The sequence below is a fragment of the Marmota monax genome, unplaced genomic scaffold, assembly GCF_021218885.2.
Source record: "Marmota monax isolate L192 unplaced genomic scaffold, Marmota_monax_Labrador192_F-V1.1 WCK01_AAM20220418_F8-fsc00107, whole genome shotgun sequence".
In the NCBI taxonomy this organism is placed as follows: Eukaryota; Metazoa; Chordata; class Mammalia; order Rodentia; family Sciuridae; genus Marmota; species Marmota monax.
Window position 1 is genome coordinate 3,364,356 of NW_026693761.1, and position 25,656 is coordinate 3,390,011.

The following is a 25,656-nucleotide window of genomic DNA, read 5'->3' on the forward strand; positions in this document are numbered from 1 at the left end:
TCCTTGGAAAACTGGGAATGGAATCACCACCTGACCTCGCTATCCCACTCCTTGGTCCATACTCAAAGGACTTAAAAACAGCATACTACAGGGACACAGCCACATCAATGTTTATTGCAGCAAAAATTCACAATAGCTAAATTGTGGAATCAACCTAGATGTCCTTCAGAAGATGAATGGATGAAGAATGTGCTATATATACACAATGGAATATTACTCAGCAATAAAAGAGAATAAAATCATGGCATTTGCAAATAAAAGGATGGAGTTGGAGAAGATAATGCTAAGTGAAGTTAGCCAATCCCCAAAAAACAAATGCCAAATGTTTTCTCTGATATAAGGAGGATGATTCATAGTGGGGTTGGGAGGGGGATAATGGGAGGATCAGACAAACTCTAGAAAGGGCAAAGGCGTGGGAGGGGAAGGGAGAGGGCATGGGGGCAGAAAAGATGGTAGAATGAGATAGACATAATTATCCTAAGTACATGTATGAAGACACGAATGGTGTGAATATACTTTGTATACAACCAGAGATATGAAAAATTGTGCTCTGTGTGTGTAATATGAATTGTAATGCATTCTTCTGTCATATATAACAAATTAGAATAAAATATTTTTAAAAAGCTTGTGTAATTTAATTACCTACAGTAATTAAAATGCAAATTTTAACAGTTTACCTATTCCTCTGGAACTTCCTTTTTAGGAGTTCAGAGGGAGACCTAACTTCCCTGAGGACAGGAATGAGTTTCACCATCTCTAACTTTGAGTGTCTTACACAGTGCCTGGTTCAGAGAATAGAAGCAAAAGTGGCCTGAGGTGTGTTCTCACTCAAAAGCCACCTGAGTGACTTTTCCATTGTGGGGGTCTCCCTGGGAATGGGCCAATGGGTGTGCCTACAGTTGCTTCCCAGCTCTGTGATCTCACTAGAGTTCCTTTCTTTCTCCACCTGTGGACACAGCTCTGTTTCCCATTCTGTGTGAAACATTGAGGTCCTTCACTTGAGCCAAACAACAGATTCTCTAGCAAATGGTCATGATGCACAGCTCATAATGAAACAAGAGCATGAAGGAGACTGGCTGAACCTGCATTGAAATGGCATTATATAGCATTTCATCAGGGAGCTTCAGCATTTGGGAACCAGAGTAGATTTGCAGGATGGTAAATTTAGGCATTTGGAAATAATACCAGGAGAGCTGGTATAGTCACCAAGCAGAGGAGATTCTCCTAGGAAATAAACGTGACATTTAGCCTGTTGCTACTATTATTATAGACACCTTAAAAAGAAGTGGGAAACCATTATTACTCCAGACCTGGTTTGGTACAATTTTCAATCATCCAAAAGACTTTCAACCTGCACCTTCATAGGAAGAACCAAGTGACAAAATAGCCTAAGTGATGTAAGTGACTGAGAAGGAATAGGAGCATTTAGGAGACACCTAGAATAATCCTAGACACATTGTGAAGGTAGGATAAATCTATGTCAAAGGAACAAAGTCAGAGAGTGAATTAGATCATATACTATTTTCTTTTTTTTAAATAATTTTTAAAAAATATTTTTCTCTTAGTTGTTGATAGATCTTTATTTTATTTATTTATACGTGATGCTGAGAATCAAACCCAGTGCCTCACACATGCAAGGCAAGTGCGCTACCACTGAGCCACAGTTCCAGCCCATATACTATTTTCTTATGATAACAAGATGATGAAGGAGCAAGCAACAGCAATTACAGGTGTCACGCTGCCCTCATTCCTCTAAGTGATCAACCTTGGAGACACTGAATATTTGGAGGGATCAGAAGTACCCCACACTGTGTAGTGAGCTCATATGATTTCCACCACCCCCTCAAAAGGCACTTTTCTACCTTCTCCTCCTTTGCTGATGATCATCTGTGAATCAGTCAAGATGCCCTTCCACAGGTGAATGGATAAATAAAATGCAGTATATATACACAATAGCATATTATGCAGCCATAAGGAAGAATGACTTTATGACATTTGCCAGCAAATGGGTGGATCTGGAGACCATCATTCCAAGTAAAATAAGCCAGTCCCCCAAAGCCAAAGGTTGAATGTTTTCACTGATATTTGGAAGCTAACCCACAGTAAGGTGGTGGTGAGGGGAAGAATAGAAGTTCAGTGGGTTAGACAATGGCAGGGGCCTTGAAAGAAAGACAGTGGAATGAATCTGACATAATTTTCCCTTGTACAGATATGAAAACAACCCAATGAATTCCACCATCATGTATATCCATAAGAATGGGATCCTATAGGCAGAATTAGCATAGTCAAAATGTCCATACTACCAAAAGTGTTATACGGATTTAATGCAATTCCTGTAAAAATCCCAATGCCCATTCTTTATAGAACTAGAAAAGGCAGTCATGAAATTCATTTGGAAAAATAAGAGACCCAGAATAGCCAAAGCAGTCCTTAGCAAGAAGAGTGAAGCAGGAGGCATCACAATACCAGACCTTAAACTATACTACAGAGCCATAGTAACAAAAATGGCATGGTATCGGCAACAAAATAGACACATAGACCAATGGTACAGAATAGAAGACAGAGAGAAAACCCACATAAATACATTTATCTCATACTAGACAAAGGTGTCAAAAACATACATTGGAGAAAAGATAACCTCTTCAACAAATAGTGCTAGGAAAATTGAAAATCCATATGTAGCAAAATGAAATCAAACTTCTATCTCTCACCCTGCACAAAAATCAAATAAAAATGGATCAAAAAGTTGGGCACTAGAAGAAAGACCCTATGCCTAATAGAAAAAAAAAAGTAGGCTCTAATCTTAATAATGTTGGCTTAGAACAAGACTTCCTTAACAAGATTCCTAAAGTGTAAGAAGTAAAATCAAGAATCAATAAATGGGATGGATTCAAATTTAAAAGTTTCTTCTCAGCAAAGGAAATAATCAATAACATGAAGAGAGAGCCTACAGAATGGGAGAAAATTTTTTTACCAGATGGACCTCATACAGAGCACTAATCTCCAGGATGTATAAAGAACTCAAAAACTTAACACCCAAACAACAAATAACCCAACCAATAAATGGGCTAAGGAACTAAACAGACACCTCTCAGAAGAAGGTATACAATTGGTCAATAAATATATGAAAAAATATTCAACATCTCTATCAATTCAAGAAATGCAAATCAAAACTAAGATTTCATCTCACTCCAGTCAGAATGGCAATTATCAAGAATACAAGTTATAAATGTTGAGGATGTGGGGAAAAAGGTACACTCATACATTGGTGGTAGGAATGCAAATTGGTGCAACCACTATTAAAAGCAGTGTGGAGATTCCTCAGAAAACTTGGAATGGAACCACCATTTGACCCAGTTATCCCACTCCTCAGTTTATACCCAAAGGACTTAAAATCAACACACTACAGTGACGTAGCCACATCAATGTTTATAGCAGTTCAATTCACAATAGCTAAGCTATGGAACCAACCTAGATGACCTTCAACAGATAAATAGATAAAGAAAATGTAGTCTACATATACAAAGGAATATTACTCAGCCTTAAATAAGAATGAAATTTTGGCATTTGCAGGTAAATGGATGGAGTTAGAGAATATCATGCTAAGCAAAATAAGGCAAAACCCCCCAAACCAAAGGCTGATTATTTTCTCTAATAAGTGGATTCTGATCTATAATGGGGGTGGGGCATGGGGAAGAATGAAGAAAATTTGGATTGGGCAGAGGGGAGTGAGAGTAGGGGAGGAGGTGTGGAGGTGGGAAGGATGATGGAATGAGATGGACATTATTACCCTATATACATGTATGATTGCACTACCAGTGTGACTCTGCACTATGTGCAGCCAGAGGAAGGAGAAGTTGTTCTCTATTCATGTACAATGTGTTAAAACGCATTCACTGTCATGTGTAACTAATTAGAACAAATTTTTAAAAATAATAAAAAATGGGATTCTAACTAGAGTAAGATACATTTCCTGCTTGTATAATTATATCAAAATGGATTCTATTGTCACATATAACTAAAAAGAACCAATAAATTTTAAAAAATTTCTTAGAGACTACTGAAATATAATGTGTAATATAAATGAAAAAAATGAAAATTACCCTGAATTTTCCTCCTAGAAGGTAAAAACTTCTAAGATTTTTGAATACTATGTGATTCTTTATTGATTTTTTTGTACACTTAACAAGTGAATATGTTTCGTCCTGGACAGAAATAGTGTATGTATAAAAATGACTTGGTGGTAGACACTATCATTATTCTGTTGTCTTAATTCAATAAAAACAAGTTCAATATACTAAAAAAGTTTTTTTTAAAAAAGGGCTGGGGGTGTATCTCAGTGGTAGAGTGCTTGCCTAGCATATGTGAGGCATTGAGTTTGATCCTGAGCACCACATAAAGAAGAAATTAATTAATTAATTAAGGTATCTACAACTGAAAAAAAAATCCTTCTCAAACCCTATAGTCCTGTTGAAACCTCACTTTCTGTCTCCATTCAGAACTGAGGGCACCTTCTTCTCTCTCGCCCAGTACTGTACAGAGGCATCCCTTGGTATCTAAGGGGAATTGGTTCCAGGACCCCCTGCAGATACCAAAGTCCACAGATGCTCAAGTCCCTTACATAATATAGCATTGTATTATCAGCATATACCCCAGGTATATGCTCTTGTACCCTTTACATCACCTCTACATTACTTCTTCCTCTTTTTGTGTATGTGTGTGTGGTGGGGGGGAGGTGTGTGTGGTGATTGAACCCAGGGCCTTGTACTTGAGAGGCAAGCACTCTACCAACTGAACTATGCCCCCAGCCCCCCTACCTTACTTCTAAGACTTAACACAATGCGAATGGCATGTAAATAGTGTTTTACTATATTGTTTAGGGAATTCAACAAGAAGAAAGTCTCTGTTTTTAATACTGACAACACTTTTTTTCAAATACTTTTGATCCTAAGTTGAATCCACACATGTGGAACCACAGATATGGAGGCTAACTATACTTATCACGTTGGACTAGTATTAAATCTTGCTCTGATTTTATCCTTCATGACACCACCTTCCTGGAGCTCAAAATCAGTAGCATTCCCTCCCACTCCAGGTCTACCTCTATGCTTGGTTTAAGAACTGTGCCCACACTTAGTATGTGGATTAGTGGAAGAAAATACTCATGCAAAGAAAGCATGCTCTGTGCTTGTGGAGAATGGCACTGTCTCTTCATGGAGACATACATGAAGGAAACCATGTAAGGTTCTGTGTGCAGCTCCAGAAACTCTGACAGTTTCTCTCTTTTCTCCATCTTGTTGGCAAAAGCCTCACATAGATTGCCTGTATGTCAGAGAAGTTTACAACGCTGACTTGAAAAAAAGGAAGCATGAATCCAACCAACACTGTGCTAGGCTTTGATATAATCCCTATCCTTAGGGACCTCACAATCTGCTTCCCAAATTCACACAAACCAGATGGTAGGAACCAGTCAAATGCCTTGTGAAATGTGACTTTGCAGAGACTATGGCAGAGCAGGCGGGAGACAAGGTATTCCCAGGAGAATGCCTTTAATTAGTGACAAATTTCCTTTCTCCTTGGTAAGTAAAATCACACTTCTTACAATGAATGGCATAATAGACAAGATGAGATACAAAAGTTGGATGCCTGCATTCTGTTGGGTGTAGCAGGAATATTGTGTGAGCAGGAGGCATAAAGTAGCCCTTCTTGGAATTTGACCTTGTGAAGTGTGTCCCTTCCAGTGACCCTTCCAGTGATCATCCTTGCCCTTTTCTGAAAAGTCACCTCCAGCCCACATTTGTGCATGGTTTAATCCATTCCTTAGAAGAATGAGTTGGACTGCTGCAGACTAATCGGCTTCTTTGTACTTAAAGACCCAGGTTTTTCTTCTGAGTTTTACTCAGAGAGATACCATCAAAGATTCTATGATTATCACAGCTCCCGAGTACCACTGGCTAAAATTGGAAAATCATTAGGCAGATAAAAAGGAGCCAAGAAATAAGCCAGCTTTCTCTGAAGACCAGGTGAATCTTACCACTGTCACCACTTTGCCTAGTGAAGAGTTATTATGATCATAAGAACCCTGCCGGGAAGCAGGCAATGGGGTTTGAAATTGTGAGTGCCCTGGTGAATGCTCAGCTCTGATTTGGAGACCACCTCTATCCCTTTCCAGTGGGCTCAACTCCCCCTTCCTGTTGGATTCTTATTTCAGGGTCTGCAGTGAGGTGTCTCTTGAACCCCTCTGCAGCAGGAATGGAAGAATTGACTTTTCTACCGTTCCTAATAAGAAGTATCACTGCCCTGACAAGATAACTAATGTTTTCCCTGGGAGAGATGCATGGGCTAATTCCTCCCATTACAGATTATTCTCTAGGTGTTAATAAAAGGCAGGGATCTGCTGAAGTGAGTTTGTCCAAGCTGCTGTTCATTTAAGAAGTGTGGAGAGAGTGAGAGCTATGCATTTCGCTCAGTAGTTACCATCTGAAATCTCACATATGGAAAATCTCTTCTCACCTGGTATCTGAAAATAATAAGCATAATAGAAACAGACACTCCTGAGAGTGTAGGGAAAGAAGCAAACGGGCCTGAATAGAACCACCTGCCACAGGGATCCGCTTCTGGCCACCTACCTCAGGTAGACTGCAGACTGTGCCATGGAATCCTTTTGAAATGAAACAGAACCCTTGAAACTAATTATAATCCTATCTGTGCTGGTTGGAAATGCAGCCAACTGCAGAGAGCCGTCTATCAGATTCCCCATTGGTCCCAGGCCCACGCTTCATTGAAAAGCCTGGAAAACAGCTGCAGTTGTCAGAGCCAGAGTCAGCATGACTACACTTCCGTTTTGACCCCGAGGAGGGGCATAAATAATTCATCACATTGCTAGGGTACGTGCGACAGTTTTTCAAAGTGCTTTTGAATACGGTATTCTCTCATTCAAACTTCACAACAGCTCGTGGATGTAGGAATGATTAGTCTCATTTTACAGATCAGTGTGTGGAGGCTCAGCATGGGTAAGTAAGTGCCTTGTCAAGTTTATGTGGCCCATAAGCAGGGGAGCTGGGACTTGAACACAATATTTGGTGGAAACAAAAGGAAACAAGAAAGAAAAGTATGAAAATTACCACCTAAAGTTGTTTATCCTACTGCCGGTCTTGTTTCCCAAAGAGACTAGTTACTAGGCAGTGATGGTGGCATACGTAGCCAGTTTAGATCACAATGTACCTCTGCCTTTTTCTTCTACATCCTTCTATCCGATTCTAGACATGGACAGGGCAAGAGAAGGAAAGAAAATGGAAGGGAGGAAAGAGAAATCTACCTGAGATGCAAAAGACAGTAGAATTAGGGGGTCAGAGAGACCCAGGCTCAAATCCAGTTTCTATTGTTTATAAACTGCATCTCTCTAAATATACATTTTTGGTACCCTCAGAATGGAATAAGAAGGCCCATTTACATGAGACATTAACATGGTCTGCAAAGTTTTTGCACTTTCTCTCATGAAGAGTGCTATTTCCCAGCTCTTTGAATCTGGCCTTTTGATTTGCTTTGACCAGGAGAACATGCAGGAAGTGATAGTGTGTGAGATCAGAACCCAGTCCTCAAGAGGCTTGGTTGCTCTTCTTTTGCCCTCTGTAACACTGCAACCATGAGCCTGAGCTAGCATGGTTGGAGAGATCCCACGAAGGAAAATCAAGGTGTCCCAGCTAACAGCCTGCCAACTACCAGATTTGTGGCAGATCGTCCATCCCTGCCATTCTATCATCTACCAGCTGGTGCAACTGCAAAAGTGAGCCCAGGGGAAATCAGCTGAAGAATTTTTCAGCTATACCCAGCCCATAGAATCATGAGCTCATAAATGATTGTGTCTAGGTAGGGGTGGCTTGTAATAGTGCCGTGAGGCTGAAGTGATCAGCCCATCAAATGACATTGGTGCCTGGTACAGAGTAGATATGCAATAAATGCTAGTTCCTCTCCCACCCACTGAGGTCACCACAGGGGAGAGACATATTCTCCATAAACACTTTTGAAAACAGAAGCTCAGAAACTCAATTTTGAAAAATGTGTGGTGTTATCAACATAGTTTAACTTTTTCTAGGGTTGAATTTTCTTTTATTGCAGGTATCTGGTATTTTTTGCTTTATTTGGGTGGATTAGGCTCTGTGGCTTAACCTAAACATCACTCGGAATAGGATTTTTAATGAACTGCCAAATTGGCCAAGGACATTGGCAATGCAGAAAGCACTGTATTAATAGGTAATTACTGGTGAAGATGAGGGCTGAAGGCATTGAAAGTCCAGCATAGCCCAAGCAAGGCAGTGAGAAGAAATTAGTAGGCTGTGTTGAGAGACTGAGGAAGACAGTGTAGCTAAGTTAGAAATATATTAAAAATTAATCATAAACAAATGGGAGTTAAGATGCTGTGAGCTATCAATCCTGTTATTTATTCAACAAATACTTCTTAGCATCTACTGTGTGCTCAGAAGCTGAAGGATACAGAGGTGAATAAGAGAAGTCAGAGATTAGTAGAGAAGTCTGATGCCTAAATCAACATTTAGGCAACTGTTAATGCAGAGATGATGGATGAATTTAACTTTACCTGGGGTGGGGGGAGAAGAATTCTTGGAGGAGCTGAATCTTAAGGGGTGAGAGGACCTCATTCATTAGAAGGAGGCAGGACAGGTCTTCCAGGGACAAAGTCATAACATGTTTTAATACTTGCAAACGGGCAAGAGAAGAGTTGGCCAAGAAACCCTGTAGAATTCAGGGTTTGTGGGAAAGGGAGAGTGAGAGAGGTAGGAGGGGCTGGATCCTCAAGATCCTTGAAGTTCTTAGCATAGTGTTTACGCTCCTTGTTGTAGAGTCTGGAGTTGGTTTTCAAATAATTTGCTCTGTCTTCCCTAAAAGAAATTTGAAAAACTGTTTTCTTCTATGTTTCTTTCACATTTTAATGGATATTAAGAATCATTAATATCAATTTAAGCAGTTGCAAAAGATTTAAGTTTGGGCAAATTATAGATATTGCAATAGATCTGTAAAATTAATCTTCTGTGTATCCAAAGAAATCTAAATGCTATAGTGATTTGTACTTACTGTCATTCATTTTAAAAAAATGTATGATTGCTATGTTTAGATATGAGGTGGCTCCTCAAAACTTACCTACGAGACAATGTAAGAAAGTTTTGAAGCAAAATGATCGGATTATGGGGATCTTAACCTAATCAGTACATTAATCTACTTGAGTGGATTAACTGCGTGGTAACTGAAGGGTGTGGCTGAAGGAGGAAGGTCATTGAGGAAGGGTGCTTTTGTGGTATATATTTTGTCACTGGAGAGTGGAATGCTCTCTCTGCTTTCTGACGGTCAGTGTCCTGAGCTGATTTCCTCTTCCACTATGGGTTTTGCCTCACTTGGGCCCAGATCAATGGAACTGGCCATCTATCAACTGAGAAACCATGGGCCCCAAATAAATTTTTCCATCTCTAAAGAACAATTTACGCAGAGAAAGCTGACTAAAACAATGATCAAAGTCTTAATTTTATCTTGATAATTCTTCATCTTGAATTCTATTTTAATGAAAAGTCTACTTCCTTGAAATCTTCCACCAAATATTTTTATCCCAGTGTAATATATTTTTATGGTTAAAAGTATTTTATTGATTACAATCTTATATCTCTCAACACTAAAAATGTATTAAAAGTTTAAATTAAAAATGTAAATTTCCTACAAATACAATGCTCTTAAATTTTTTTTTTCTGGGTAGAGTTTTCTTTATCAGTAACATTAAGTTATATAAACAAAATATACTGCCAATTTGATAGTCTTATTGAAAGATGCAGGTAACATTTTATTGTAATTATACTTCTTAATGAATTGTTCGGTTCTATTATAGTATACCATATCTTTTGAAGATTGTTTTTTCATGCATAGATACTATACTCAACAGCACTTTTGTTCCTATTCTTCATTTTTAAAAATGTAAGTTCTGAGACGGGTGTGGTAGTGCAGGTCTGTGCTCCCAGTGATTCAGGAGGCTGAGGCAGGAGGATTGCAAGTTTAAGGATAGCGTGGGCAACTTAGCGATAGCCTGTCTCAAAATAAAAAATAAAAAGGGGTTGGCATGTAGTTCAGTGATTAAGCACCCCTGGGTTCATGCCACAATACTGCAAAAATAAATAAATAAATACATGCTGAGAAACATGCTTATGTAAATGGATGGGAATGATAGTACTTTTAGTAAAGCAATATCTTTGAACTCTAGTTAAATACCAAAAATTTTAGAGTGATTTATTATTGAAAATTATTTTAAAGCATTTTTTTTATTAAACTCCCTTCAATTTTGTTGAGGGCAAAGTTGACTAAAAGTCAACTCCCTCACAAAAATGTTATCAATGAAGTCTTTTACTTTCTCAATTTTGATAAACATACCCTCATGTTTACTAATTCTTACCTTTTAGTCATATGTATTACTATTTCACTTATACCCTGTTAAAACTAATATACTAAGAAAAAAACTTCGAGAGTTGAAATGTTGTTCTTTTACATTCATTTTTGCCTAACACTGTTTTAAATAAAAATTTTTTATCTTTTTTTTATTGCTTGGGATGAAACCCAGTGTGCCCTGCATGCTAGGCAGATTCTCTACCACTGAGCTATACCTCTAGCCCATAAAATGCTTTTGTCTTAATATATACTGTGTGTGTGTGTGTGTGTGTGTGTGTGTGTGTGTGTATGTGAAATGTTGGAGATGAAAATTTAGTTCATTCAAGTTTTGATAAATGTCCTCAGTATGATTCTAATTGCAAACCAGAGCTTCCCATTAAAGAAATTAACCAAATCATATTTTTCTTTGCTCAAAACTGTGACTTTGGTTTTCATTTACTTCAATATTTGCCTTCTAAGATAGAGATAGACAAAGAAGATGGACAGACAGCTGAATAGGAAAATGTATGGTTAGGTGGGAGGGTGAGTGGATAGATGATTGGATGATGGATAAATGAATGAATGGATAGATAGGAAGGATAGACAGATAAAGGTTAGGTAGGTAGGTAAGTAGGTAGATTAGTAAGTAGTCAGATGATTTTATGCTATGCCCAACATTATTCAGTCTTTATTTACAAGCCTTCTTGCTAGCTTAAAATGTTTGTCCCTGCCAGCAAATGCTTACTACTGCCAAAATTCTTATAAATGTTTTGTTGAAAGAAAAATATAGCATTTGTTTTAGGATTGTCTATTTAATGACCCAAAGTTAGAAATAAAATAATAAAACAAGATCCAAAACCCATAAACATATATCTACACAATTCTAAAAGGAAATATGTCAACATATGATTATGATCATCTGGATTTAGGACTATAATTGATTTTACTCTTTAATGATACTATTTTACGCATAGAATTTCTATGAAAACCATGTATCTTTTATGATCAGGAAAAGATAATTCTATTTTAACCAAGCAGTTTCTTATTGACTGAGTGTTTTAATAACTGTCATCTACCTTAATAAGTTTTAGGAAGCCATAAAATTATATTTTCTATAAATACCTTCTGTTTTTCAGGGTCTCTGTTAGGTATTTTGCAAACTATTTCTCATTTAACCTTCAAAACACCCTCATGAGGTCAGTACTTCCCATTTTACAGATGAGAAATCTAAGGCCCCAGAGAGGCTAATAAATATACTTAAAGCCTTTCAGATAAGCAAGGGCTGACTAGTGATTCAAATCCAATTTATTTTACCTTGAAATTTATATTCTTAGTGTCACACTGCATATATTAAAACATTGTTGTTTGAAACTGAAAATTATCAATCGTGTTAATTAAATTATCATTGCTATACTAAAGTTCATATAATTTACAGTTATTGCTTCTCAGTTTGTGACTGCTCTTTTCATTTTCTAATGCTGTTTTCTGGAGAGCAAATAATGTTTAAATTTCATGAAGTACAGTTTTTCAACTTTTTTTCTTTTTGGATACTGTTTCTGATGTCATGGCTAAGAAACTGCCGAATCCAATGTCAAAAAGATTTACTTCTAGAAGTTTTATAGTTGTAGCTCTTACATTTACGTCTGTGATCTATATTGAATTCATAATTGTGTGTGATTTGAAATAAGGGTCTAAGCTTTTTTTTTTTTCTGTTTTTCTTTTCTCCTCCTCCTCCTTCTCTTTTTTTGCATATAGATGTCCCATTATTTCAATGTCTATTTTCAAAAGACTACCCTGTCCTCACTAATTATTTTGGAAACTTGAATGAAAATTAACCATAAATGTATTTTTATTTGTGGGCATGCTATGTTGTTCCATGTATCTAAAACTAGACTCACACCAGTAATTACAGTGTTTGGGTTAGTGTTGTATCAAGAGTTGGTTTCAAAATCAGGTAGCAGAAGTCCTCCAACAGTGTTCTTCCAAATTGTTCTGACTGTTGTGGCTTCTTTTAATTTTTATATAAATTTTAGGATCAGCTTTCCAATTTCTACCAAAAAAAAGAAAAAAAAGGACATTAGGATTTTGGTAAAATCCATCCTGGGAGAATTTCATCTTAACACTATCGAGTCTTCTGAGCCATCAACATAATACATCTCTCCACTTCTATAAAGCTTTCTTTAATTTCTCTCAGCAATGTTTTATTGTTCTCATAGTAATTACATTTCTGTCATCAAATTTATTCCTTAGTATCTTCATTATACTGTGAATGGTATTGTTTTCTTAATTTTAATTCTTGAAAGCTTGTTGCTTGTATAAACAAATATGATTAATTTTTATGTTATTTGAATGTATTTCATGTGTTAAAATATTTTTGTATATGCTACAATTTGAATTTTCATGTAATCCCTAAATTCATGTTTTCATGGTATTTTTTAGGTGGAACCCTCAGAAGATTATTAATATTAGCCGAGATCATGAGGTTGGGGCTTCCATGATGGAATTAGTAACTGTGGGCTTTTTTTTTTTTTTTTGGTATGGGGGATTAAACTCCGAACGCAGGGGCTCTTAACCACTAAGCCACATCCCCAGCCCTTTCTTAATATTTTATTTATAGACAGAGGTCTCGCCGAGTTGCTTAGAATCTCGATAAATTGCTGAGGCTGGCTTTGAACTCAGGATCCTCTTGCCTCAGCCTCCTGAGCTGCTAGGATTACAGGCATGCCACTATGCCCAGCTGGGATTAGTAACTTTAATGAAAAGAGGAAGAGAGATTTAAGATAGCATGGTTGCTCTCTCACCAGGGGAAGTCCAATACCACATTATGATGCAGTAAGAAGGCCCATTTCAAATGCTGGCGCCACAATCTTGTACTTCCCGGCTTCTAGTACCATGAGCCAAATAAACCTAGACTCCTTATAAATTAACCTTTCTCAGACATTTAGTTATATAAATAGAAGAGACTGACTATATTAATTTTGAAACTGAAAACTTGTTAAACTCCTTTGTTCTAGTAGTTTATTTTTTGCACATACCTAAGGAATTTCTATGTTTAGAATCATATTGTCTGAAAATAAAGTTTTATTTATTTCTTGCCAATCTGCATGCCTTTGTTATTTCCCTTTCTTTAGTTAACCAGATGTAATATTTCTCCAATACAATGCTTACTAGAAGTAGTGAGGCTGGACCTTCTTTCTTTCTTTTGATCTTAGGAAGAAAACATTACTAAGTCATTCATTTTAAAGTATGAGGTTAGTGATAAGGTTTTCATTGATGTCTTTTACCAGGTTGAGAAAGTCCCCCTTTCTTTCATAACATGTTGAGAGACTAACATGACTGGGTGAAGGCTTTTGTTGAGTAATTTTCCAATTTCTATTGGGATGAAAATGTAGTTATGGCCTCTATTCTACTAATTTGGTGTATTTCATTATTGATTCTCAGATATTTAAGCAATCATGCATTTCTGGTATTAAACCCTACTAGGGTCATAGTGTATTATGAATTTTCTATGTTGCTGAATTAATTGTTTAATATTTTATTAAGGATTTTGCATCTGTGTTTATAAAAATATTGTTGTTAATTTTTTTCTTATAATGCTTCTGGATTTGGCTCTAAGGTAAAACATAACATGTAGTGGGATAAAATTTACGAAAGAAAATTGATTGGATTTGAATTATTTCTACTCTAAGTAATTTACTAGTGAAGTTTTCTAGGCTTAGTATTTTCGTATTGGTTGAATAGTGTCTCCAGAAACACGTCCTTCCTAGAATTTCATAATGTGCCTTATTTGGAAATCGTATCTTCATAGATGTAATTAATTAATATGAGGCCATACTACCATGGTGTGGGTCTGTAATCCAAGGTGATCAGTGTTCATATAAGAGCACACATGGAGGAGAAGGCGGTGTGAAGACACACAGAGGAAGATGGCTATGTGACACTGAAGGTCAGAATTGGAGTTTCACAACTATAAGCCATGGAAAGTGAAGGATGGCTGGTAGCCCCGAAAGCCAGGAGAAAGAACTTGACATCTAATTTAAGACTTCTGGTCTCCACAACTGAGAGAATAAATTCCTGTGGTTTTTGAGCCACCTAATTTGTGGCAGCCCTAGGTAGCTAATACAGTTTCTAAATATTAATTCAATTTCTTTACTTGATATAGGTCTTTTCAGGTTTTCTATTTCCTCTTGAGTCATTTTTGGATACTGTACTCCATTAAGAAGTTGTCCATTTATCTAAATTCTCTACTTTCTTGAAACAAAATTGTTCATAATATTCTGTTACAATTGTTTTAATTTCTTTTGGGGTACAGTGATGTTTCCTGTTGTTTCACTCTTGATTTTGATGACTGTTTTTTTTTTCCTTTTTTTCTAATGGTTGGTATATTTAATAGTTTATCCATTTTATTGATCTTCTCAACCATATTTTGGTTTTGTCAATTTTCTTTATTGTAATTCTGTTTTTAAAATTAATTTCTGCCATGATCTTTAATTATTTCCTTTCTTCTACTTAATTTGGGTTTGAATTATTTCTCTTTTTCTGCATTTTGGAAGGGAAAATTTTGCTCATTGTCTTTATATCTTTATTTCAATGTAAGTGTTTAAAGTGTTACATTTTTCTTTTCATACTCTACCTGCATTCCACAGACTTTAATAGGTTCTGCTTTTATTTACACTTAGGCCAACTATTTTCTAATTTCTCTGTGACTCCTCTTCCTTTTTGTTCTTAAAAAAAAGCATGTTAAATTACTTTTATGTACTTTAGCATTCCCAACATTTTCCTATTATTGACTCTCTCTCTCTCTCTCTCTCTTTTTTTTTTTTGTACCAGGGATTGAACCCAGGGGTACTTAACCACCAAGCTACATCCCCAGCTCTTTTTTTAATATATTTTATTAGAGACAGAGTTTTGCTGAGTTGCTTAGGGCCTCACTAAGTTTCTGAGGCTGGGTTTGAACTTGGAATCCTTCGGTCTCAGCCTCCTGAGTCACTGGGATTACAGGGATGTGCCACTGTGCCCAGCTCCTATTATTGACTTTTAATTTGAGAAGTATTTGTCTGATTCCAGTCTTTTAAAATGGTTTGATACTTGCCTTATTGCATAGTACATGGGCTATTATGTAGAATGTTCCACAAGTTCTTTAAAATAGTGTTTATTTTGTTATTAATGGATAGAGTGTTCAATAGATTATTAGCTAGGTCAAATTAGTTGTTTGCATTGTTTAGAACTTTATATCCTTTTTTGTCTAGTCGTATCAATTACAAAGAAAGGAGTATTAAACATTTCAATTGCATTGTTGAATTTTCTATTTTTCTTTTCATTTGTCAGTATTTTGTCCCCTATATTTTGAGGCTCTATTATTAAGTTTGTATACAAAATTAACATTAATGATCATTATAATATTAATATCTAATGTAATATTCTTAATTTTTTTATTGACAGAGTGACTGCTTTATTATTATAAAGTATACCTCTTTGTCTTCAGGATTATTCAGTATCGTATGAGTATATTTTGTCTGATTGTGATATATTTCACTCAATTCTCTTACTGCTATTTCTATAGCATATATCTTTACATCTTTTAATTTTCAATCATTTGTGTCCTTTTTTTTTTTTTTTTGGTGTTAGGCATCAAACCTAGAGCCTCATGCATGTTAGGCAAGAGCTCCACTACTGAGCCACATCCCCACCCCCATTTGTGTCTTTAACTCTAATATGTATCTCTAGTAGCCAGAATATAGGTGGATGTTGCTTTTTTGAAACTCCATTTGATTAGCTTGTCTTTTGATTGGAGTGTGTAATCCATTCACATAAAATGTTATAGGACAGAGAAGTGGGAGGGGGCAGGGGGTTAGCAAGGATGGTGGAATATGATGGACATCATTATCCAAAGTACATGTATGAAGACACATACCAGAGATATGAAAAATTGTTCTCTATATGTGCAATATGAATTGTAATGCATTCTGCTGTCATTTATTTAAATAAATCAATAAAAAATTTAAAAATGCCATTTTAGATTGTTCAATATACATTGGCCTTTAACCTTTAGCAATGTTAAACCTTATGTTTTCTCCCTTCTTCTGTATTTATTGCTTCCTTTTGTGAGAAACAAGGTTTTAACTTACTATTTTTCCTCTGATTATCGGTATTTTTCAGTTGTGCTGAGGTTACAATGTACAACTTCAACTTGTCAAAATCTATTTCAGTTTAATACAAATTTAATAATAGCAAAACATCACAATCTTGCTCAAATATTGTTCCACTTCTTCATCTCTCCTTTGGGTTGTTTTTTTCTTACATTTTATACCTACGTGTGCTGTAAACCAAATAACACAGTATTATAATTATTTCTTTGAAGACATTTTCATTTTTTTAAAAAAATTAAGTATGTATGTGTAAATATATATTCTTTTACATTTTCATGCATATATACGATTTACAGTGCTTTTCAGTCCTTCTTATGGATCTAAGTTACCATGTAGTATATTTATTTTCTTTCTCTCTGAAGAACTTCTATAATTTTTTTTTATATAGCAAGTTTGTCAGCAATGAATCTTCTCGGTTTTATTTTCCCATTCTTCTTCATTTTTAAAATGATAGTTTAATTTGATAATCCTTTGATAATCCCTTTCCTCCTTCTCAGCTCTTTAAACATGTCTTTCCACTACCTTCTGGTCCCCAGAGTTCTGATGAGAGGTCAGCTGTTTGTCAAACATTTCTGTTGCTGCATTCAAGATTTTCATGTTGCATTTGGTTTTCAGAAGCTTGAATATGAGGTATTGAGACTCATTCCTTTGTGTTTATACAGTTTGGATTTTGTCAAGTTTGTCTTCACCTTCCCCTTTGTTTCTTTTGTCTCCTCCTGGAATATCCATTTCACTAATGTTGAGTTACTGAACACTGTGCTATGTGTTTCTGAGGCTCTGCTTATTTTCCATCAAGCTCAATTTTTCACTATTCTTGTTTTGGATAATTTCTGTTGAACTATTTTCAAGTTCACTGATTCTTTGTTCTGTGAGCTCAAATCTTCTGTTGAGCTTCTTGAGTGAATTGTTCATTGTTATTATGGTTTCTCAAGTCTGGAATTTCTATTTAGCTCTGATTATTACTTTATATCATGGTTGAAATTCTCTATGCTTGCTCAAAATTGTCATAATATTTTCCTTTAAATCTTTTACTATGGTTTTCTTTAGTTCTTTGGATGTATCCATATCAGTACTTTGAAGTTTTGCTAGATTGATTTAGATTCAATTTTTATTGATTGTTTTCCCCCCTAAGTATGTGTCTCTATTTACTGTTTTGTTGCATGTCTAGGAAGTTTTTTTTTTTAAATAGCAAACTGGATAGCTTAAGTAATCTATTTAGTAACTCTATATCCTGTTTTATTTTTCTGATGGTTGTTAGTCCTTCTTTTCTAGTAATTTTCCTGCTTTCAGCCATAGATCTGTTTTCTCCAGAGCATAAAGCCTCTGCTATCTGCTCATTTTTTATTTTGGTGTTGTAAGGTTCATACCTGTGTCTGTGTAGCTTAGAGCCACTAAGCCATTTGGCTGTGCTGAAGCACTTCAAACTCATAACCCCCTCCTCTATCCATCCATCCAAGTGTGGGTTAAAGAGCACATTCAAAGTTGCCTCCATTTTCCAAGTCTCCCTTGGCTTTTACCTTCAGGTCTGCCCCACCTGTTTATAAACAAAAGGTATGGTGTTGTAGCAACTTGTTTTTCTTTCCACACTCACACAGTGTGAAGTCCATGAGGAAAAACTTGCATATGTAAAAAGAACAAGAAGAACAACAGTAAAATATGAGCCAAAACAGGAAACTTACTCAGTCTGCAACTTACTCTTCATCTGTGAATCTCCATTATGTATTCATGTCTATTCATGTTTATTTGGTGAATCACTTTGGGACTTAGCTACATAAATTCTCTTGCAATATTATCACAGTGTTTAATTTGATGGCTCTTTTTCCTTTTCTGAGCATTTCTATGCATGGTAGAAAAAATTATGAGATTTCTGCCTCCTGATATCCATGTCTCAGTGAGGGTGGGACCCATGACTATGGTTGGTTATCACTTCCATAATTCGATTCCATTATATAAAAATGACTAAAGGAATTTTTCATATGTAATTAAGGATTCTAATCAATTTACTTTGAGTTCATCAGGATTTTTTCCTGTGTGGGCCTCACACAATTGGGAAAGTTTGTTCTCTCTGGTGTTGGATAAGAAAGAAACAGTGAACTATTTCTTGAGTTGCTAATTTCCTGTGCAAAGAGGCAGCCTCTACTCATGGGACCTCAGTCCTGTGGCTGGAAGGAGCTAGATTCTGCCAACAACCTGTGAACTTGCAAGAGGACCAGAGTCTTAAATCAGTTGTAGCCCCAGCCAACCTTGCAAAATCCTGAACAGAGAACCCCATGATGTTATGGCCAGTCATCTGATCTGCAGAAATTGGGAGATAATAAATTTGTGTTGATTGAAGTTGATAAGCGTGTGGTAATTTGTTATATAGCAATGCCAAACTAAGACACTATGAAATCTATTTATAAAGGAATCTTCCCTGAATTTGTATTTACACAAGATGTAGATTGGCATGTAATCATTCAGTTACTCAGAACTCTTTAATTTGCAATAGATTTAATTTTGGGACTTCTAGAACAAAATTTCTATACATTTCTGTCCTGATTTCCAAAAGAATAGATAATCATAACCCCTTTGAGTACTTCAGGATGGACCCAGCACAGTTCTCAGACTACCATGTGTATTTACTTGTTCAGACCTTCACATCACCCTGTGTCATTCTCAATTTGCAGATTAGGGAAAGGAGGTGCAGATAAAGTTATGTCCCCAATATAAATAGGACAGCAAAGCCAGGGTTCAAACCCAGGCCATCTGACTCTAAAAAGAGCCCAAGTTTTATCGCTCTTAAACTTCATGCCTTCCTATTGCTTCCACAGCAAACTATGGAAAATTCAAAAAAGCACTGAAAAGAAAATAAAAATCACCAGTAACGTTGCCATTCAGAGTTAATCATATCATCCCTGTAAACAAACGTTTGAGTGTTCATTCTAGCTAAGAAGATAGTTATACAGATACCGAGATGGCATATTATAACTTAATAGGTCTTTTACTCTGCTTAACACTCTGTACTTTTCTCTTGTTTTCTTTCCCACAGTACAGAACATTTACAGAAAGAAAAGAATCATTTACTTTCTTCATGAAGAACAGCATGCTGTCTTCCTGGATGCTTCTGATTTTGCTCACTGTGCTGCCTTTGCCCAGTCACAGACCTTCTCACCTCTGCAGTGTTTTTGTGGTCTTTCTTTTCAGGGTTTTGGCCCCAAGACAATCAAGGAAAAAAAACCCAAGCAGATGGAGTGTGATAACTTCAGATGATTGGGAAAGTACCACTTGTGCTAAGGTTGGAGTTAAATTCAAGGATAATTTAAAAGTAAACATAGAAGATTGTAGAGAAGAGAGTGTGTAAGGAAACTGTCAAAGTGAAGGGCAAGTGTAGAGGTTGCAGACAGGCAATCAGGTGATCTGTCTGGACCTCGAGGATCTACCTATAAGGCCATCGAGGGTGGAGGTGAGTGGACCGGTCAACACTGTTGGAGGAGACTATCCAGATTTCTCTACTGAGAGGAGTCCAGCAGCCATAATGCCTCATATATGACTGTAGGAGCTGAGGGGGTGGGGACAGAGCCCTCCCCAAAGACCAAGAACTGTGAATGTCAGGGTGATGCTCTGCTCTGTCTCAGGAGAGAGGTCCACCCTCAGAGGAGGGGAGGAAGAGAACCTGAGTTATCCAGATGAAAATACACTTAAACACATAAATGGCAAGATGAAATGTTTTCTACTATCACAGAAACAGTGTCTTATGAACAAGTGTTCACTTACAGAAAATAGAGAAAGCAAAATTTCTATTTAAATTGTGATCATAAATTTGCACCCTTCTGTGCTGGGTCTGTTTAAATCTTTCCTATTTTTAGCAGAGACACTGTCTTTTTTCACTTGCATGTGCTTGAAACTATAGACCACCTTTTTCTCTTTATCACTCAAGCCCTAGAGTCATTTCTGACTAATCTGTGTGGGATACGTGGCTGGAGAGAGGTATAACCTGACTGTAAAGACATTTTATATATTTAACATAAAAGGAATCGGGGTGGGGGGGTGTGTGTGTGTTTTTAACCCTTTAAAAAAATTCCCAAGCATTTTAAAATATCCCAAACTGGATGGATTAATTTAAATGCCAATAACCGAGAAACCATAAGGATTAACTTCCCATAAATCATCCATGTAAAGAAAGTAATGCTTTACAAAAGTGAACTTGCCTTATTGATTCCATTCCATTTGAAAAATGGCAGAAAGGCAAAACCCGCCCAAGCACTGTTGAATCAGCACTTGTTTAGTGACCAAATGAGATGACTAGTTTGTTGCTTATAAAAAGAGGAGACTGGGGAACTGGGATTTCCAAAGCTTAGTTCTGATGTTGGCATATATTCAAGACCATGTCCTCAGGTTTGCTGGTTGGTTCCCCACTGCAAATCTTCTCTGGGACTGGAGCTGGGATTGGTTATTTGTCATGGGATGTTGACTCAATATCCTGGTAACTTTTGTGGTGGTTCTTTTAGAGAATCTCTTCAGTCACACCCTCTCAACCCATTTTGAGAAGCCATATATGTCCCTTGAGCTCTTCTCACTCCCATCTACCTCTTATTCAGTGATATGAACACTTCTCCCAGATTCTCTCTGCTGGGAAGTTAGAATTGACAAGAGAAGGTGGGCCGGCTCTGTGAGGGCTGTGCCATCACATGCAAACTCAGAACTGTGGGAATGAATTGGCATGAAAGTGTGGATAGTAATAAAAACAGCTCATCTGCAGGACAGAGAGGAGCCAGTGCTGATAGTCTGGGAGTAAGAACTCCCTGGATTCTTGGTAGTCATCATTTTTTGGCTCCTGGCTTGATATTTAGGTCTAACTATTTTTGACTTCAAACTTTCTTTCTCACATTCTCAGTAAAAAAGTTTTCTCCTTTTATTTGTTTATTTTTATGTTTTATGTGATGGGGATGGAATCCAGGGTCTCATGCATGCTAAACACACACTCTACTATGGAGCTTCATTTCCAAACCCCATTTGATTCTTCTTATTTGCAAGCCTAGGTATTACACTCCTGTTTGCCAAAATGGTGGTTAGGGATTCAATGTCTGGGAAATAAGATAAAAAAAATGGATGTAAGAGGAAAAAATAATAGCAACCACCATTTAAAAAATGAGTCTTATGGGCTGGGGATATAGCTCAGTTGGTAGAATGCTTGCCTCACATGCACAAGGCCCTGGGTTCAATCCCCAGCACCACAGACAAACAAACAAATGATTCTTAGATATAACATCAAAAGCACAAGAGAAGAAAAAACTAAATAGGACATCTTCAAAATTATAAAAGTTTGTTCTTGAAAGGCTCTTATCATGAAAGAGGAGTTAATTCGCAGAACGGAAGGAAATATTTACAAGTTGTATACTTGATAAAGGACTTATACCTGGAATATATAAAGAACCTCACAATTCAATAACAAAAAGACAACCCAATTAAAAAATGGACAAAAGTTGACATTTCTTCAGAGAAAATATGCAAGTTGCCTGTAAGCATACGAAAAGATGTTCAACATCATTATCATCTGGGAAGCACAAAGCAAAATCACAATGAGGTCCTATTCCACTAGCCACTAGCATAGCTCTAAGCAAAAAAAGATGGTTAATCATGAATATGAAGAAATTACTACATTCATAGATAGCTGGGAAAATGTAAATTGGTACCACTACTCTAGAAAATAATTTGTCAGCTCCTCAAAATGTTTAATATGGAGTTTTCATATGTCTTAGAAAGTCTGCTTAGGATTTATTTGAGTGATACGTGGAGAAAGTAATAACTGGCATTGTTTTGGGGCAATGAAATGTTCTGGAATTAGATCTTGATAATCAATGCACAACACATGAATATGCTAAAAACTACTTTATTTTTAAACTTTAAAATAGTGAACTTTATGGTGTGTGTCAGGCCTCTCTCTCTTTCTTCTCCATCCAAGAACAGTCCTTGAAAAGTTCCCCTGAACACAAATTTGAGTGAAGTTCCCCATGGAACCAACTTCAATCACTGAGACACCAGTTTGGACTATTTTTAGAACCTGGCTTAGTGCATAGTCAGTACTCAGTAAATGTTAACCACTTGAATGGACTTCTCTCAACCCACCTTTATCACCCAAAGTCACCAAAGTAAGTCACCCAAGCAGAATTAGCCTGAAATTGTGAGTTGTGGGAGAAATGGAATGGCAGACATGCCAGTTTCTAGATCCAAACCTTGAGAGACTGGTGGCTTCTAGTTCCTGTCCTTTGCAATGCTTTCTCTGGGATCCTTGAGCTACAGTGGCACTGCCATGGGTAGGCAGTCTGATGTCCATTCCCCAATGAACCAACCTTCTAGCCATATCCCATCCCCAAGGTGCCAAAATATAAATGAAGCTGTTTTGTGGAGTCCCAAACCCATGGATCTGCCATATGAATTCCACCTAGTCACCTTGGTCACCCATGCATGGAGCATAAGAATCACCAGCCAGACTCCGAACAAATTCCTGATTCACAAAAACATAAACAAAATGGTTATTATTTTAATTTGTTAGGCACCAGAAGAAGAGCAGAACAACCCATCCTGGAATGCCCTCAACACCTCCTGCCAACACTCTGTGGCCTCATTAGGAATGAAGTACGGGAAGGAATAAGTATTTCATGTCCATTTTGCCAAAATGGAGACCAGAGGAGCTCAGGTAGATAACTAGACTAAATCCAAAGATTGAATTAGCAACCAGCCTGGATGTAGAACTGATTTTACTTGAGCCTTTTTCAAGAATATTTCCATTTGATAGGCTTTAAGGTTTGACTTAGAGCAAATAGAATGTTAGTAAATAACGACTTAAGAAGAAGAAATCCTGAGGGAGGATGATCTCCCAGGCGTGGTTCCAAGAGGCCTTAGACGTCTGCTTCTAGGTTTGTGGAAAATAGATTCCCAGGGATTTTGGATCTTTGGGTTTTAATTTAAAGATTTTAGAAGTAGAGGTGTTCCCTAACAACTATAATTATCAGAGATCTTGAGTTTTGGAAAAGCAGGATTCATTCAGCTATTTTCCTATACAGTTTCCAGAGGGAATTCATGAGTGTCAGAATCTGCATCCCTATTTTCCATCTGTAGCAAGAGTAAGGCCACCATACTTATGCCCAGACTTCTTTTTCTGAATTTTCAAGCCAAGATTATATATATATATATATATATATATATATATATATATATATATATATATTTTTTTTTTTTTTTTTTTTTTTTGGTGGTGGTACTGGGGATTGAACCCAAGTCCTTGTGAACGTGAAGCAATTACTCTACCAACTGAGCTCTATCCTCAGTCTCAGGATTCTATTTTAATATTAGCTTACTGAATAACTACTACTCAGTTCTGAACCTTTGGTGGCTCCATGTACTGTTTCATCTAAACTTCCACCATTGTTATGGAGGCCCCAGGTAAAATATATATATATCAAAAGTCTGACCCTACCTCCAACTCTCCTACAAAATAAACCAAAAATCCCAAATCAAAACAAATTTTTTTTTCTAAAAAAAACTAAGAAATAAAACCTTCAGTAAAATGAATCAAAAAGTCAGATGCTAATCTCATTTGAAGTGTTCATTTGACCACCAAGTCTGGATTCCCTGAGAGACTGAAGGAAGCTAAGATAGTTGAGTCTTTAATGTGTACAAATATAAAAATTTTACATGAACATTTCAAATCTCACAGTATTCCCAAATCCCCATGATATAGGTATTATTATCTCTGTTTCAATGATAAAGACACAGAGGCATGGGGAGGGTTAAGTAACTTACTCAAGATTTCACAGTCATTAAGGAATAGGCAAGGAGAAGAGAAGGTGGGCAGAAAAACTAACTCAGATGTCTTAGGTCAATGCGCATGAAAAAGAGTAAGAATGTCAGGCTATTACAGTTGTGTAACCAAGAGAAAAAAAATCCAACCACAAACAAAGCAGAAGACTTTAATGACTAATTCAAATCAGCAACTATATTATCACACTTCTTTGCACATAGAGGCATATAGTGTGAATGCTTATCCTTAGACGCAATATTTGTCTATGTCTGTGAGGTTTTCAGTGTCTTATTTTGAATCTCACATGTATTATGTCATTAAACAAGAAAGACATTTGCAAGAAAAGCATTATAAACCATTGATTTGTTCACATAAAAAATATAAAAAGTATTTACATACCTACACAGGTGTGGCCATTGGAGTGACTGGTGCTGTGCTGGTCAATATAGGACACTGCAGAGGCCCAGGAGTGAAGGGACAGGAGAAGGAGCAGTGGAGCTGCTAGGAGGGCTTTCCAGAGGGAGTTCATCTCCAAGCTGTGCACTCTGAGTGACCACTTGGCTGCAGAGGCTGCTGATTAGTGGATGCTGAAGCTCAGTCTGCAGAATCAGTCTTTCTCTCCTCCTCTTGTTCTCTCTACTTTGCTCTCCCAACATACACATATACACTTTTCAGAGAGTGTAATGCAAACAAAAAGCATGCACAAACACTCACAGGTCCCCAACTTGCTATTTCAAGAGGCTGAGAAAGCCACGTGGACCTGGGGCTGGGGAGAGTTGAAAGGAGTCCTTGGTTTGCAGTTCCTCTTAGCTGAATGCAGCAGGAAAAGGGAAAACCGAAGTTGCACAGTATAGGCAACAGCACTTCCGTACTCCCTAGCTGCAGTGGGTGACCTTAAACCACAGGAGCCTTGAGCCTGTCAGAGTCCTTCTGTTGAGTTGGCTGGGAGGCCCTTCCCCTTTCATTCTTGCAAAACAAAACAAAAGTAAAACCAATCATGAAGATGAAAAATGCTACACAACAAACATACAACTCTTCAGCAATTTATGATCGGCAGTGCCCACAGAGTGTGGAAATTATAATTTGTTATATCCGAAGCTTAGCTGTGCTTTAAATGGCTTTATGTGGTGAGGCTGGGCTCCTTCTTTTGTTTTTAAAGGATATTCTGATCAAGTAGTCACTGTCCTCTAAAGAAGTTGAAGATTATTCCTTGAAGGATCAAATTTTCTCAAGGTCTTTCATCTGGTGTGCAGAAAATGATGGGCAGCCAGTCAGCAGGACTGGATTTAAAATTGAGTGAGGAAAAAA

The 25,656-nt window shown here is 36.9% G+C and overlaps 1 protein-coding gene across 1 annotated transcript in view; it reads right to left on the minus strand.

Annotated features, from left to right (window-relative positions):
- The window catches only part of Aoah (acyloxyacyl hydrolase), a 204,456-nt gene extending 179,240 nt beyond the window's left edge, over nucleotides 1–25,216 (minus strand). The window contains exon 1 of the mRNA XM_046460635.2: nucleotides 24,748–25,216. Coding sequence (XP_046316591.1) covers nucleotides 24,748–24,877 — 130 coding nt within the window. The 5' untranslated portion in view covers nucleotides 24,878–25,216. The remainder of the gene's footprint in view (nucleotides 1–24,747) is intronic.
- Nucleotides 25,217–25,656: the final 440 nt, after the last annotated feature.